This window comes from Nothoprocta perdicaria, unplaced genomic scaffold (assembly GCF_003342845.1).
Source record: "Nothoprocta perdicaria isolate Ctin4 unplaced genomic scaffold, notPer1 scaffold_2, whole genome shotgun sequence".
NCBI lineage: Eukaryota > Metazoa > Chordata > Aves > Tinamiformes > Tinamidae > Nothoprocta > Nothoprocta perdicaria.
Window position 1 is genome coordinate 6,482,755 of NW_020455204.1, and position 15,950 is coordinate 6,498,704.

Genomic DNA, 15,950 nt, shown 5'->3' on the forward strand with positions numbered 1-15,950 from the left:
TGTAGAGAAACAGATGTGACCTCCTCAAAATCTAAACAATTTCCCAAGCCTCTAATATTACAGCAGTGGCATGTGCCATCTTAGCCCTGAGTCCTTCTCAATTATCAGTCAGAGAGATGAACAACTAATAAAAAATCCTGACTCGTGAGCAACAAATACCTGAAACCTGGTGAAAACTGCAGGGTTTGGAGGTGAGCAGGCACCGCCACCGGTCTGCAACCACACAGACCCCAACCCTGCCAGGGAAAGGTGATGCACATTCTACAAAATTTAACATTATCTACCCTGCTTGTAATTTGTAAGTATTCTACTGTATRTCCTTATGTTGGGCACGCACTGTCTTCAGGTAAGCTAGACACATGCTGTACAGGCCTTAGTGTATTWCAAGTTTGTGATACACTGTCCATAGAGGTTTCCTTTTATTTTCAGTCTCAAGAGAAGGTCACTTCATGGAAGGCACCTGAGACCAACTGCAGGCTGCCAGCACCACCAGCTCTCTCCCTGGGAACGCAGCGAGGCCCGGCAGGGCTTCAACAGTGATAGYAAAAAAGCACCCGGGCGCGTGGCGGGGGATAAGAGACTGCACCGCCGCCTGAAATGCAAACCCTGCTTGTAGAAGTTCTTCTTGACATCAGACAGATGGCTGCAGAGCGGGAGCCCGGGGGCCTCTTGGAAGGTTCGATGTTGAGGGGATGAAGGGCTCCTTCACGGCACTCTCCCCTTATGTCCACTTTCCTAATGGGTCTCTCCGTTTCCTGACCCAGCCGGGGGGACAGATGCTTCCGAGCCGAAGTGGCAACACAGAATAAACTGCGTCGCCAACAGAAGGGCCCTTTCACTGAAGCAAGATTAAGATACAGAAGCAGCTATAAGAATAACCAAAGAAATCCTTTCATGTGTCCTGAGGGTGCGCTCAGACCTACCAGCTGTCCTCCAGAAATGAGGAGCAACCTGGGAAACCAGCTGCCTGAGCGCTCATCTAGGCCTCCTGGTCACTAATCGGCACCATCTCGCCACCTTCATCACCAGCGATCCGAGCCGCAGCACAAGGTGCAYGGCCAGGGACACCAGCGCTGCCGACTTCAGGCTGTTCTCGGTTACCTGCTTTAGTGGTCTAATCCATCCGAATAAATCCAAGCTAAGATGTTACGGCTTTTGCATTTAGTAGCACAAATTTCAGGGAATAAATAATATCTATTTAAGTAAAAAAGCATGGCCCAGTTAAATTATTAAAATCTAATGGTAGACATTTTTTGATGTTCTCTAGCTAAAATACATCCTTTTTTACTATTTATATAGTATGCAAGGTATATTAATAGCTAAGTGATGTTCCATCTGCATATAAAGTGCTTGCCTCAGAATGCTTACAGCGTAATTACATCCATACATTAATGATGGTGGAAGGCTGTAAGAAACGAAAAGCAACATGGCAGTGAAAATGAGCAGTTGTGCTGAGCCTGAGGTTTTGCTTCCAGGGATTCAAACAGGAAAGGCTGCAGCAGTTAACCATGGTAGGTGAAGGAGATTTCCAAGCACAGGGAAACAGTGGAGAAAGRCCAGAATTTCTTGTCCAGAGGCTGAACAAATTCCTTGGTGCCCCCCTCTGCATTGTGATCAGCATAAACCTTGGGATGTAACTACGTCTAGCACAGCATGGTTGGGAGGAGGCAGCACTCCCATGCACTGAGAATCTACTATGCATTTAAGTAATACAGCAATCAAGAACTAAAAATCTGTATTTTGTTGCTTTTCAGCAACTCTTTTGCAAAGACAGTGGAATACGCCACTGTGATGTTGGTTAAATGAATCAACATGCTAAGATGTTCACTGAGTTCAGCGCAAGATGCACTGAATGCAACCCATGCTTATGCTGGAACTCCAAACATCTACTCTGACCATGCTACAGAGCAGTGCACGTTGCCTACATTACCAAATTACTACATTACCAAATTACTCTGAAGAAGCTGTGGCAGCTCAGAAAGATCCCCTTATGGACTTGCAATTCTCGGCCAAATTAAATTAACTTAATAGAATATTTGTGCTCTGCACAGAGAGCTCCAAGTGACATTCACTAACTGCTATAGTGCCCACTGCATCGTTGCTATTCTTACAGGGATCAGCATGCAAACATATGCCTTACAGTCACTATTTAAAGCAGAAATCCATATGCAAGTTTATGCAAACACACTGTAAAATCTCTACTCCAACGCATTAGGAGATATATGGTGATAGAGTGGTGGGAATCAAGGTTTACTTCTCTCAGTTCTTTCTTGCATGTTAACACATCATTCAGACCTTGGCTTCTCATGCTTTTCAAAGACAGTGACTATTTACATACACAAATGAAAGAGATGTTAATTAAAACATCGCCTTGCATAATCAGTGCTAAAAATACTTTATAGGTTAATTAGACTTCATGCAAATTGGATAAAGAAGATTTAGTTTCATTTTTGATAACACGAGTATTATTGTTCTGCAGAGGCAAATACACTTAAAATTACACACTGATTCTCAAGCCAGGTTTTCCCTTTCAAATGTATTTTTATACCTTCTGGTAGACCCAAGTGATTTAGTTTCCTTTTCCCTTTATGGCCCCTAWCCCCCTCCTGCAATCTCATCCACTGAAAGCCTCATGGATGGCAATGATATCAAGTGTAAAAGCATTGAATCAGAGAGCTGCTCCTGACAAGAGACGTCTCCGCACTTCACAGAGTCTAATATTTACAATGGATACAAGGYAAACCCAGGTTCCCCAGGCCTGCAACAGTGCAAAGCAGCTGCATGGGCAAGCACTAACCACCATCTGCTGCAGATTTTATGATACTCTTTAAAGAGCCTTGGTCTGAGGCTAATAACCAAGTGCAGAGCGGGTGCTGCACAGATCTATACAATGAAAATGCTCTGCATGGACTAATGCACAGGAGTGTTGTGCGAATTCATTAAGATGACGCCCAGGGAGAGCCAAATGATTTCCACTAAAACCAACATTACGCGCCTTCATTATCCGTCCTGAAAGACAATCAGACTTACTGAAAAATCACTGGCATATGCCTTAATGCTAGGGGAACAAAAACAACTCCCAGTAAAAACACATCAAATGGGCACGGAGCCACAGGCAGGCGGCTCACACCAGTGCTCCAGCTGCTATCAGCAGCAAATGTAGCCTTCCTCTCTGCCCCTAAAAGCAAGAAACTGGCCACTAGATACTTAGGGAACAGCCAAATGGGCCAGAAAAGAGACCTCCTCCAAAGCCCAGAAAGCTGAACTCAGCAGCAGAGCAGGATTTATATCACGTACTGGCTAGCAAATGAATCTCAAGTTCTGGAAGAAGCARCTCATTACAAAAGTAGATTCTTTTATATTACATACAAGGCAATAAATACTGAAAGMCTTGAATAATGCCCCTGCACCAAGCTGAGCAGTTACAAGTCCTACTGAGGAAGAATTACTTGATGTCTGGACGAACCAATCACAGAGGCTGTGGTATCTTCGGAGAAACAAGGTCAAAACTATTACTACATTCAGCAAAAACCTTTAAAATTAGAGACATTCATATTCATGCCAAAATGCCCTCCCTCCCCCTAATCTATGCCTATTCTATTCATTTTGAAATTGGAGCTGATGAATTTTATTACCTGCAAAGTGAGATGCCCTGCTATAGATCAGCAGATGGTACTGTACTTAGCATAAGTGTCTCCAGATTTCCAGGCTAGAGGTTTAATAGTTACGAGTAGTGGTTAATATGAGCCCTAAGTCTTTCAACCAATGAGTGGTATCATGGATATAAATGAGTTTAATGTGCCGAGAATATGAGTTTTCATACCTGTTCCTTGAACTTGGTGCTATCCTCTGACAAATAACTGTGCTGGTCGAATGCTTCCCACCGTTCCCCACCTCCTGTTTCACGTCCCATTGCCGGGGATCACTTGTCTTGGCACCGAGGATGTTTACGCCTTTTTTCACCTTTGCCCTGTTGCAAACAGAAATTGTAAAAAGTTTAGAAGTGAGTAAATTCAAGTCTGTGATTTTCATAATGTAGCTCAGGCATGGAAAATTCAATATATCCGTAAAGCTAAGTATTAGAGATGTTTTTAATCCACAAGCAAATAAAAGGAGTGATATCATGAATACAGACCTAAGGCAAAGTGTTACTTTTTGGAGAGCATCAGCTCATTTTGTGCCTTTAGATCTTCCAACAACAGCAGGCTATGTTTGTGATAAAGACCTCGTTTGTAGGAAAACCTGCCCTCAAGGTTCTTTTCTCTTCTGGCAATAATTTCTATCAAATAAACATCTGTTCCAGTTTAGAAGACTCAATAACGTTCTGCTCATCTGCAGAAAGACAGCCTAGTACTTGACTACCACACGGAGGAATATTTTGCTGAGATTTTTAAAAACAATCTATTTATATAGCCAAGAAGATATTATTGGGTATCAGTGGACCGGTTCATTTTGTTGCTTATCTACCTAACAATTCCTTCTTAGTGACAGCATCCCAAGGAAACCAAATCTCTAATTGAAATTTGAGGCCAGGAGAGCATATGGCTATTGACTGAAACAGGGGTTTGTAACTTAGTGATGTTCTTACAGGATGCAAATTTCTGTCATTATTAGTTGTTATCTATCATGGAAAAGTTAACTGTATTTATCCAGTGATGCTAACAACATCAGCAACGACTGTATGGAGGCATAATTAAAGAACATTTGCTTAATTAAGGAGCATTTGTATTAAGAACTACCAGCAAAGATGCGATTTGGATGCAGACTGTTTAACTCCTTATCGTAAGATCTATTACAAAGCATCAGGCATGAGAAATGGGGAGATAATTGTACAGGTTTCCTCTTGGAAGGACACCGAGGAACCAACTTCTGCCTGGGATGTGCCCAGTGGGACGGAGGGAGGAGGTATCACAGCATGGTCCATGTGGCCTCTAATCAGCAGCGACTGACTGCACCACAGCAAAGCATGGTGAAAAATCGTAATTTTCTAAAACATTTCTGCAACCCACTATTTTAGTTATTGAGAAGAAAACGAACAATTACAGAGATGTTGGGCTCTTTTTGAAATCTATAAGGATTTGGCACCTAAGTCTATTAGAAAGTCCAGCCTTTTTGCATCTTTTGATACATAAACACTTGAAAAAACGCTCGTCATAAATAAGTCAAGAGGGCTCACTTTTCTTCCTGACACAGTCTTTTTAACACTGACACAAAACACAATTAATTTAAGGCATTCGAGAGGAAAACAAGTTTTTTTCTCTCGATATAGTAGCAAAGTGCTAAATCCTCTCCCTTGAAACACAGAACACCACAGAGCTTCACCAGTTACAGTCTTGCTCTGGTAGAACTGCTACAAACCCAATGTATCTCCACTGCCTTCAGATCAATTACTCAGAAATGAAATCAGAAAAAGCAAAGAGAGAATCTAATCCATTACTGAAGGTTCATTAAAGCATTAAGCCCCATTAACTTTTCCAGCACACTAATAGTTTAAATAAATGAATAATATAAATACATTTCATTAGTATGAAAACACTACTATTGTTCCTGAAATTTGTATAATGGCATAAGCTTGAATTTGGTAGTATATATGAAATGCTTCTATTACTGTAATTATTTAGCCATTAGAGATAAATAAAAACTGATTATTTGGACACCTTGCAGTGCTGCAGTGCCCTTAAGATGGGTTTTGAAATGACATAACACCATCAGAAACAGGGACCTCGGGTTAAATTTTGACCAGAATTACAATTTCTTCAGCAGATGCAAACTGCTCTTTCCACCACGTAGCTTGACATAGTCAATACCTGGGCTCCTGTTAATTAGGATGGACATTTTGTATGGYCAATGTTAGCGGCAAAATTCACTGCCAGAGGATGATAGACCACAGCTTCAACACCATTTTGTTAATTAACTACAATATGGGACATTAAGTTGAGTGGTTTTCACATATGCCATTATATAATGCCCATTAAAAAAAAAAAAATCTATCTCAGGGTAAAGTAGGTTATGTTTAGTGAGAAAAATCAATGTTGTGATTGCACTTAGTACTGGAATTAGGGTATGAACACCCAGAAGATTGAACTTCCTAAATAAATATGCAGAAGTACAATTTGCAACTCTCCCTCTGAAAAGGGCACAGAGTTTTATATAACAAGGTCAATGGATGCATCAGAATAAAGCTGAGCCCCATGCATTTTTAAATGCAGTCTGTGCCCATATGCATGAATGTTTTCACTTAAATTTTTATTTGCCTAATGTTTGCTAGCAAGGAAAAGTCTATTTAATTCTTTTCCAAAGATTTGTTGACCTTGTTGTATGYCTGTGATTAAATATTAATTTTCAAATGAATAATGACAACTTTGTATATAAAAATGTGTAAGTTACAGTTCCTCAATAAACCTTGAGACCAAAGATTTGGAGGCCAAATTGCTTGACTGCCTCCTCTATTTACCCATTTAACTGATGCAGTCTCTGTCCTTTCATCCTATTTATTTCAGRGGGGAGGTGTATGGTGACAATAAATGGAGATATCAAACAGCTGAAATGCTCCAGGTTTAGCACAAGGTTCCCCACYCCACCTGGAAAATTCTCCCCATTCCAAGGCTGATAGTGAGGGGAGATGCCTGCGCTGGCCACATTTCCCTAGCTCCAGTGGAAGTGACTTCGGATGCCAAGCCATGGAGCTGGGATCTGCTGGGGAAGTTACTCCAGCGYGGTCTCAGGGGCATCAAACCCTCAAATTTAGCTAATTCAACTCTGCTTTGTATTTTTCAATCCTTCTCTGTTCTCCACTTCTTTGGGCATCCCCTGTTCACCAACRTACTGCTCTGCTGATGGTTAGAAATGGGTTGAGGGTCTAAGCAAAAGGGCGTCCTCCCAAAGAAGCTTTTCTAGGAGTCAAAATCCCCATCTCCGACATTATTCCACTGCTGCTTTTTCTGTGTGTATCACTAAACACTCTTCATGGAGGTAACATTAACCAGCACTAACCAGGTCAGTCTATTGAACAGCAATAAAAACCAGTCCCTTTCCCTTGCCTAGGTCTCAGCACAGACCTTRCTACACAACCCTCCTATACACGCACAGGACTTCAAGGGCTGTTTATTTATGTGAATTTGATGGTCTGCATGCTGAAAGTTAAGCACAGGTTTTGCTCTTGCAGAGCTTGCAATGGAAAGATGAAAGGAARTATCTGCAAAAGAGGAGCAGGGAAGGGCAGCCCCAAAACCAAGAGCTTGGGGCTTGGCGAACACATGGCAGCCAGGACAGGGAGGGACATTCTTGCTTGAACCGCTGAGGTTATTAATTCACAGGGCAGGAAATCTCTGCTCAGCTTTGTCTCCCAATAACCAGGCAACTTCTCCATCTTTCTTTAATTCTCTCAAAGGGAGAAGATAAAATTTTTGCTGGCGTGCAGAACAAGCAGCATCTCAAAGACGTTGCAGAAAAAAAAGTCTCCTGAGGCTCACCTAGAAACTGCTACGTTTTGTCAAAACTAAGTAAAAATATATTTACTTGTTTTGAAAGTCTCCTAATAACTGCATTTGTGGAAATTCACAGTTTCCAAACAAACATTCTATTTCCAAATTGAAGCAATTTTATGTGAACATTTTAATTTAGCACCTTATCTAATGTACACAACCTAGAAATGATACCTCTAATTAATCCTTTCCAATCAGCTACAGAAGAAAATCCAGCTGTTCCATTTTTCTATCCTCAAATTACAAGAAGTCTCAGTATTGTTTAAAAATAACACTCAACAGACTAGAAAGGCAGGAACAGAAAAGCAAGAATCAGCAAGAGCCAGAACKGAAGAGGTGATTTGTGATTGCAGGAGTCTCTGAAGTGCAAATTGTAGTTTCCTATTTAAATTTAGATTTGGTCTCCCTGTTTATGGCCATGCAAGGGTCCTACCACCTGCAGCAGTTTGTTGCACGGGGGCAGGAGGCCGAGCACCTCGCACAGGCCTTTGCCTGCTGCACGCTTTCACTGACAGGGGCTAATCCGAGTTGGCATCACCTCTAGTTCCAGAGAAAGTGACTCCCAAAACACACATCCCAGGAGCGGCTTTGGGACTTGGCATAAACCCTAAGCTGGGAACAGGCTGCTTTTAGAGCTCACTGCATCACCCAGGCGCTCTCGTCAGTTCACAGCTGGTATCCAAGCTGCTGTGCAGGAAAATTTTTCTTTAGGAAGTTTCTAAATGTAAATGTTAGAAATAGATGTCGGTCCAGGCGAACTTGAGGGGGCAGCTCTTCTCTAAGGCAGTTCCTGGGCTGCATGAGCTGAGCATAGGCRAGATGCACATGCCATGACGGGGCAGAGAGAGGAGGATGCTGCTGCTAAAGCATCTGCATTTCCGCATGCAAATCCCTGTCTATCTGTACTTGCCAAGTTGATGCTTCAACTTAACAAACACTGACCCCTTTTGGTCAGTCTTCTCCAGTGCCTCGAGGTTTCTGGCAAATATCTGCTAACCCTCGCCGAGGTGCCCGGCCCAGGGAAGCACTTGGCACTGCTGATTCTAAAGGCCGCGTTGTAGGAAACTATTTTACTGCAGCTCCCGAAACCCAGAGAGCCTCTCCTGGTGGCTCTTCCTGGGCTGCACTTTACAGTAAGTCTCCAACCTTCCCAAGCTCTGCCAAAAACATTTCAACTTCTTCCTGCCATGATTTAAGTCCATTCCTTCCCTTCTTTGTTCCCAGAGTAAATCAGGAGATTAAAGCCAGCTGCAGGAACCCATAAAACCCAGGCAGGAGACTACCACTGCAATTAGGCAAGATTTGTTTTATTAAGTAAGTCTTTTTTCCTTTCATTTTTCTCTGCGTAATGAGTTGGTAGATCTCACCACAGATCTGAGCAAGCAGGGGACATCTGCCTCAACAAAACAATCCATTAAAGGCCTCATTGCTGATTTTAGTTTTCTTATTCTTCTAGAGTTAAGACACRGCTAATCATTCCCAAAAGGGAGGATCCTGTTCCTCAGAGCACCCTTTCTTCTCCAAGGATTTGCTTCCTCATGGAGTGTCAAGAAAAGACCTTCAGGAAATGACGTTTGAAAAAAGAGGCGAACACTCGCCAAAACGCCAAAACAGTTAATTTCTAGATATTTATCTCTCTTTTTTTGGCCCCTTCTCATTTTCCCTTCACATCTTAAAATGTTGGTCTGTTTGGGACAACTTTGAGAAAAAAAATGCTATGTCAAAACAAAAATGTGAACTGYTTTACCCTGAAAATGCTGCAATCAAAGGCTTAAGAATCTCTCAAAGAGAATGTTTGAGCTTTTTTGAATACAGGTTTAATTTTGTGAGCAGCTGAGACAGATTTCAGTATTTCTGAAACTTCCTCTGTCAGCTGAATTGACTAAATTCAGCTGCCCCAAAACTGCATATTTTGGTGATTTCGCTGCTCATCAAAATTATATAAATTCCATTCAATGCGAGCAAAGAATATGGGGACTCAAAATTGCTCAGGGGCCGTTYTGTTAGAGTGTGTCTTATATCCCCTGAGATACTAGGAACATTAACTGTCCTTTAATTCAATGGCAATAGGTGCTTCATATTGATGAAGCAGCCTTGGAGAGCTCAGCTGCAAGGCACAAGGTAGATGCTGTCAGCTGCATTTTTATTTTTTCAGTTAAAAAAAACCCACACACTTTGGGATGTTCTATTTCTATGATTAACTCTTTGCTAGCGCTGTTCCTCTCTGGTTTGAGATATCCCATTATTCATTTTAAGAGAAAAGAAAAAGATATGGTTTCTGTTAAACTTCCAGTACATCTCATGGCAAAACTGCTTTACCTGGCATTTAAAATAAGCATCTTTTTCTCAGTCCTGGTAAAAAGATTATAGGAAAAAAAATGGAAGCAAAAAAAAAAAAAAAGAAGAAAAAGAAAAACAAACATATATGAGCAGGAGGGAGTTATGCAACACAGAGAATCTGTATTTGTCTTCCTAACTGAGAGGAAACAGCATCTGAATTTACAACCTGTTACAATCCTGCCTGAAGCAAAGGTAAATGCTAAACTCCCGATGTTCACTTGGACTCTTCAGCTCCACAGGCTTTCAGGGAAACCATCACACTTCAGCACAGAGTATTTAAGCTGGAGCCAGCTCATAGGAGCCCCAAACGCAAGGGAGCGCCTGCAGCGGTTACAGACAGTCCTACTTGGATTCTGCTCTGCACAAGTGCATTTATTTAGGTGGCAAAACCATCAATATCAAGCTCAAATCATCACAGCAGTAACAAGACACGGAGAAAACGCTTGCCCATGTTCAAAGAAAGCAAAGTCTTGCCCCAGATCCTGTTGTCCACCATACACCTCCAATTCAAAGCCTCAGTGTCTTTCTTTGGATACAGCAGTTGTCACCAACTCCCACGACTAAGTTTTGCAGGTTCAGTGAGAAAATTTCACCTCCGAGTCAAACARCTCCAAGACTCCCACAGAAGAAAGGCAGAAGACGGAAAATAAAACAGAAAATGAGCGCTTTCAATGAAACAACCCTGAGCAACTTCTGCGCGGAGATCCAGCTCATGGCCTATGCAAAGGGAGCAAAGCACTGAGGCGTGATCACGTCTAGTTAAATCCCTRGAAAGTTTGCTGCAGGATCAGTTTTTAAAGGTGAATGCTCTTTCGTAAATGAGCAATTAATCCCTGTATGATTAAATATGGGACATGATGCCTTCTGCTCTGCTGTCTGTTGGAAAGCGAGTCAGAAGAGGCAGCTGTCTCACACCAACATGTGCTTGTGAGACACACAGACACGGGAGCTGAGTAAACAAGAATGTACCAGGGGAATCCACAGCGCAGAGTCAACTGCATGAGCCAAATACAACCTCAGCTTCTAGGAGGAGGAAGGGACAGGTGGCCTTTAAACTCAAGAAAGTGAGGCCCTATTCAGTCAACTAATTGTTTCAAATTTGTGTACTTCAAAACTTGTACAAGTGATGAAAGGAAAACACAGATTATCAGCTGGTTCATCCCAAAACACAACACTCTCTTTTGTGCTCTAGTGTAGCTTAAATGGACTCTAGGCTGGGGCATTTCACTGTTGTTCCTCAGAAGATCACCTCGTAGATGCCTTCAAGCATTGAAATGAGAATCACGGCAACTGGTTTCCCTTATAGACCTTGTAACTCCAATGTTCTTGCTTTACTCACAGTAGTATATAGTAGCTTTAAGGCATGTTAACACTGCTGTTGCTTTTGATTTTGTTTCAGAGCAAGCAAACCTGCTTTAATCTGCATGTTAGGAGCATGCTAGACATGCTACAAAGAGAGTCAAGGGGGACAGAGGGCACAGAACTGCAAGCTTTTGTTTTTGAACTCAGCCTCCATCTAGCAAAAGCTGCTACTGATCTAAAGCGCAGCCCCGAATTGGGCTCTTTCATTCTTTAAGCTCAGTAATAGAACAGAGTTCTGTGCCTTGAGGCACTTGCAGGTGGGTTGTGTACTTGGGTACAGATCTGAARTCAACACAAATACTGCTGCTGACCTCAAGGGCCTTGGATCAGCTCACGGAGAGCACGTGGGCTTGCGTGGGGCCACCGTGGGAACCCCMTCACCCGTCCAAGCCCCACAGCAGCGCTAATAAATTAGGGATGTGATGCGGTTCATGGAGTTTAAGTACTGTAGAAAAATACCCGCATCCTCTGGAAGTTCCTTTTGTAATTTAAACCGCATTTCTCTCTTTTCAGAAAATAACTGAGTGGAGAGACAGCCACATATTTTTCTGATCAGACAGAAAGACTCAAAAACCTGGCAGGTTTTGCTTTGTGTGTGTATGACTATCCACACACATGCTCATCATTTTAGGCACAAATATTTCTTCTTTCTCTCCTCTCAGTCTTCTCCTCTTCATGTGAGTCCCTCCAGATTTGCTTTCAGCTGCTTTTGTGTATCTCTGCATCTCCTCTGTAACACTCCTTTCTCATTCACTTCTTATTTATTTTCATTTTCCTCTTTCATCAACAGATCTGGTTGAGCAGCTTAGTCACCACTGAATTACAGCTGAATTATAGCCCATSCATCCCTGCTTTTCTGTAGTAGCACAGGGAGTGGACTCTGAATCCAGCCTGAGACCTTCAGCTTATTTTTTTCAATTCAGTTTGCAGCTGGGTCACATCACAGCGCAGAGGTGTTTATTTCATTTTGTTCTCCAAAGGAAATGTAATGTTGAAAATGAGGTAATCATTTCCAGAAAGTATGGGCTTAGAGCCCATCCATTGAGGCTTCCAGGTGATACAAGGACAGGCAACGAGGGGTCCTCTTGAGACTGGAAAGTTGTGGTATCCAAAAGTATTTGCTAAGTTAGATGAAAAACCTCTCAATTCCTACACAATTCTTAAGTGGAGAAACTCTCTCCACCTCATTATGTTGCTGTCTTTCCTGAGCAGTTATCCTGCTCCTCTCTGGGACAAATTCTTTCCATTAAGAAGCTGATTTGTCTTGTTTGTATCTAAATAGCCTCAACTAGGGTATTGCAACAAAAAGAGTCCCCTTCAAGTCTTGGCAGATAAGAGGGGTCCAATTCCTGTTAGAGAAAACTATTAAATGTAATAGTAATGACTCTTTTCTGCTGTAGGACTGTTGCATCAAAGCACTAGGTACTAAGTGCTGGGGGAGCGATCACCTGGAAGTTGCTTCTCTCTCCCCTTTGGTATGCACATGCTGTGCTGACAGGTTCAAATATCTAATTATAGGAAGAAAGGCACCTGCAGAGCATCTCAGCCAACTCTGTCCTCTCTGCCCAAAAAGGGTTGTCAAAGTCATCTTTAATACTAATCACAGACTACCAAAGAGATGGCCTTTCCTGTAAAAACTCAGCAGCAAGAAAGAGAATAAGGACAACAATGAAAATTACAACTTGATTTATATATTAAAAAAAAAAAAGTACTGTTTGCCCTTTTTAAAAGGTTAAAAAGATTTTTCTTTTTAAGGAGATGGTTGCCATAGGACTGAGTGGGCAGAGGTMTGTGCATTAGAAACCACAAGCCCTTTGTTTATCACTGTACAGTTACAGGATCAGGTTTTATACCTTTGATTTGCTAAGCCCATTTGTGTCATCAATATTATCTCAATAACCACTGTCAGACAACCCCAAGGGCACCAGTTCCCTTGTGCTATCATCAGCCATTTCAGCAGGACCTTTTATGGACCTATTTTTTCTGCGGGTGAATCTGCACTTGAGGACAACTGTGGACCTGAAGCCCCAGTAAACGGAATGAAGTCTTGAGAGGTCAACAACTGCTGAGCTCCTTTGACATATTGCAGGAATCAGCAGGAAGATTCTGGGATGCATCAAAAGAAAACCAGCTGTTGGTGAAAGCCAGGGGCAACAGCTTGTTCCTGGATGCAGATATTAAGGTCATGATACACTTAAATCAACAACATAAAAAAGGATAAAATGGATCAAAATATTAATAACTCTCATTGTGTTTATTCCTTCTCTTTGTGAGGATTACAAATCAGCATAAATCATATCCCCCTTTTATCTCCTGGGGARCTTTTTTGTCCCCTCCATGACTCTCCCCAAAAGTCATTTCAATTCATCCAACTGTAGCCAGCTCCTAACTGCAGAGATGGAAATCATTTTGTTTCAGCTTGATGCAGCAGAAAAGCACTAGACCTAAATAGCATATGACAGGGCAGAACACACAAGCACCTGATTTAGGGTTGCACAGGCTTCAGCGGCAACAAAAGGATTTGCTTTCTGAAAATGCTGAAGCGGCTACTACCCCGCACAGTCTGTACGAGCCTAATAATGTTCAAAATGAAAGGCTGGGTAAAACCTCTCTTCATGTCCTCCAAGTTCTCTAACCTCTCAAAGCAATCTCCATTCCAAGTCTTTGGCACCCTGAATTTCCTCTATTACTTTATTTCATCAGCTCTAGTTYTAACTCTCAGCCAGCTTTACATTAACATACATATTCTTTAATTGGCATATCCCCAAGGAAAGCAGGATGGAAACTCCTACCAGTTCTCTCGGCCACTCGCTTCCTTATTTGAAAAGCTTAGATAAAAACACTAGGAGTTATGGGGTACCCAAGAACCAAGGCTGTAAAGAAATGACAAGCACAAAGAGAAGACTATGAATAATAGAGAGACGAGGCCATTATCTGAGCTGCGGAGGGAAGAGCTTCTGCTCTGCGCAAACGGAGGGATTTATCTTGCTCTGATCAGAGGTGACAAAACTCAACTGTTAATGCCACGAAAACCCAGCCAGGGCAGGAAGAAGGCTGCCAGCAATTTCACTTTGATTTCATCAGCCGATCACGCGCTTATACGTTGATATTTTTGCAAGAAGAAGGCACGCTTTCACACTTGGAGCWTTCCAGGTGAGAGACAAATTACCAAGTCCCGCGTCTTTCTGCAAAGTTCTACACACGTATTTCAGTCAAGTGAGACCCAATTTTCTCAACTTTCTCTATGTTAGGCCTGACTTTGCTGCTGTTACTGACTTGATAGGGGACAAGACTGGGCAGCAGATACTAGGACTTCACTCAGTGCCCTCACCTTTGTGCAGATATGGCCCCTAATCAAAGATTACTGAAGAACAACAGCAGGTCCTTCCTTCTCCACGTGGCCTGTTTGCTCTTGCAACGTTCCTTCATTCTTATGGAGTTTTGCACCTTCTGTTTTGGCTGGCAAGTGAATTTATCTGTGCTGGAAATGCTGGTGGTCTCCCGGACCCAGCTGAATGCTGCCACGTGAGGACTGAGCCTCAGCTTAGTCACCACCTGGCAGGAACAGAACTACTGAGCTCTTAGTCAGCATCCGATTGAGTCTTTCTATCAGCCTGCTCCCTGAATCCAATTTTACTAATTTTTAAGAATCTTTGCCCTCTTAATCCCATTATARGGGCGTTTTTGAAAAAAAAAGATTTTGCTGCAAGTGATTCAGAAAAAACAGACCAACCTCACCACCCCCTTCTGCTCCTTCTTCTCCCCAGACCGGTGACTTTCCACGTTAAGCCCTGAAAACCCCTGAGCACTTTGGAATTTCTTTGAAAACACACACTGCTTTTTGCCCTTCTGCATAGCCCTTCTGGCTGGAGCTTCCCAGGCTCTGCTTGCCAGGCTGGCATTTGCAGACCGGTGAGCTATTTTTTATTTTTTATTCATACCTCGACTATTCACAGAGCTTAAGGCCCCGGGTTGAAGTGCACATCCACGGTGCCCGGCTGGATCCTCTCTTGGCTAATGACATTTGTCTAAAGCTTCTGGAAAAAACAAGGCCTGCTAGYTGAGCTGCAGTAATACCAAGGGTAATGCTAGGTTCACGAAGGCAATAAATCCGTCATGTGAATGGTAGCAGGGAGGTTTATTTTCCACTGATAAGGCAGAGTTGAAAAGGGAAAGGTTATGAAATCACTACTGTACAGGATAGGGTTATAAAGAAAAAAAAAAATATGCATTTCTATTAATACTCTTAAATGGAGTTTCATAAAGGGGAAGAAACAGGGAAATAATATTTGTATTCCCTGACTGAATATTCATAGCATATTTTAATTATTAGATTTTTTTTACTGCCCTATATATGCATGTTAAATGAGGCTTAGTATCAGCAGTAAATAGTGCAAATTTTATGAATATCTACAGTTGCCTTGCAGAAGCGGAACCGGGAGCGTGCAGGCTGCTCCTGCCTTCTCTACTGCCATTTCCATGAGAATGGAAAGGCAGGAGATCACAGCCAGGGCTAYGGCCTACGGGCACAGGAGCTGAAAAATAACACTACATTTTCATTTGTAATCTGACTAAATTTAATGTAGAAGTTATTGATGGAAAATGAACTTAGAACCTCGCATTGCTRTTTTTTCCGGGGAGAACTGCACTTTAAGTCTCAGGCTGCATTAACGGAATAAGTGCATTTGTCTCTTGCAGGTCTGACAAATAAAGCACGGAGAAGTAACATATGGAACATGCCTTGGGCGGGAGGTTTTGTTGTGG

The 15,950-nt window shown here is 42.2% G+C and overlaps 1 protein-coding gene across 1 annotated transcript in view; it reads right to left on the reverse strand.

Annotated features, from left to right (window-relative positions):
* The window catches only part of TMEM132C (transmembrane protein 132C), a 123,178-nt gene that overhangs the window by 70,624 nt on the left and 36,604 nt on the right, over positions 1–15,950 (reverse strand). Inside the window, exon 3 of the mRNA XM_026037718.1 lies at positions 3,824–3,970. Coding sequence (XP_025893503.1) covers positions 3,824–3,970 — 147 coding nt within the window. The remainder of the gene's footprint in view (positions 1–3,823; positions 3,971–15,950) is intronic.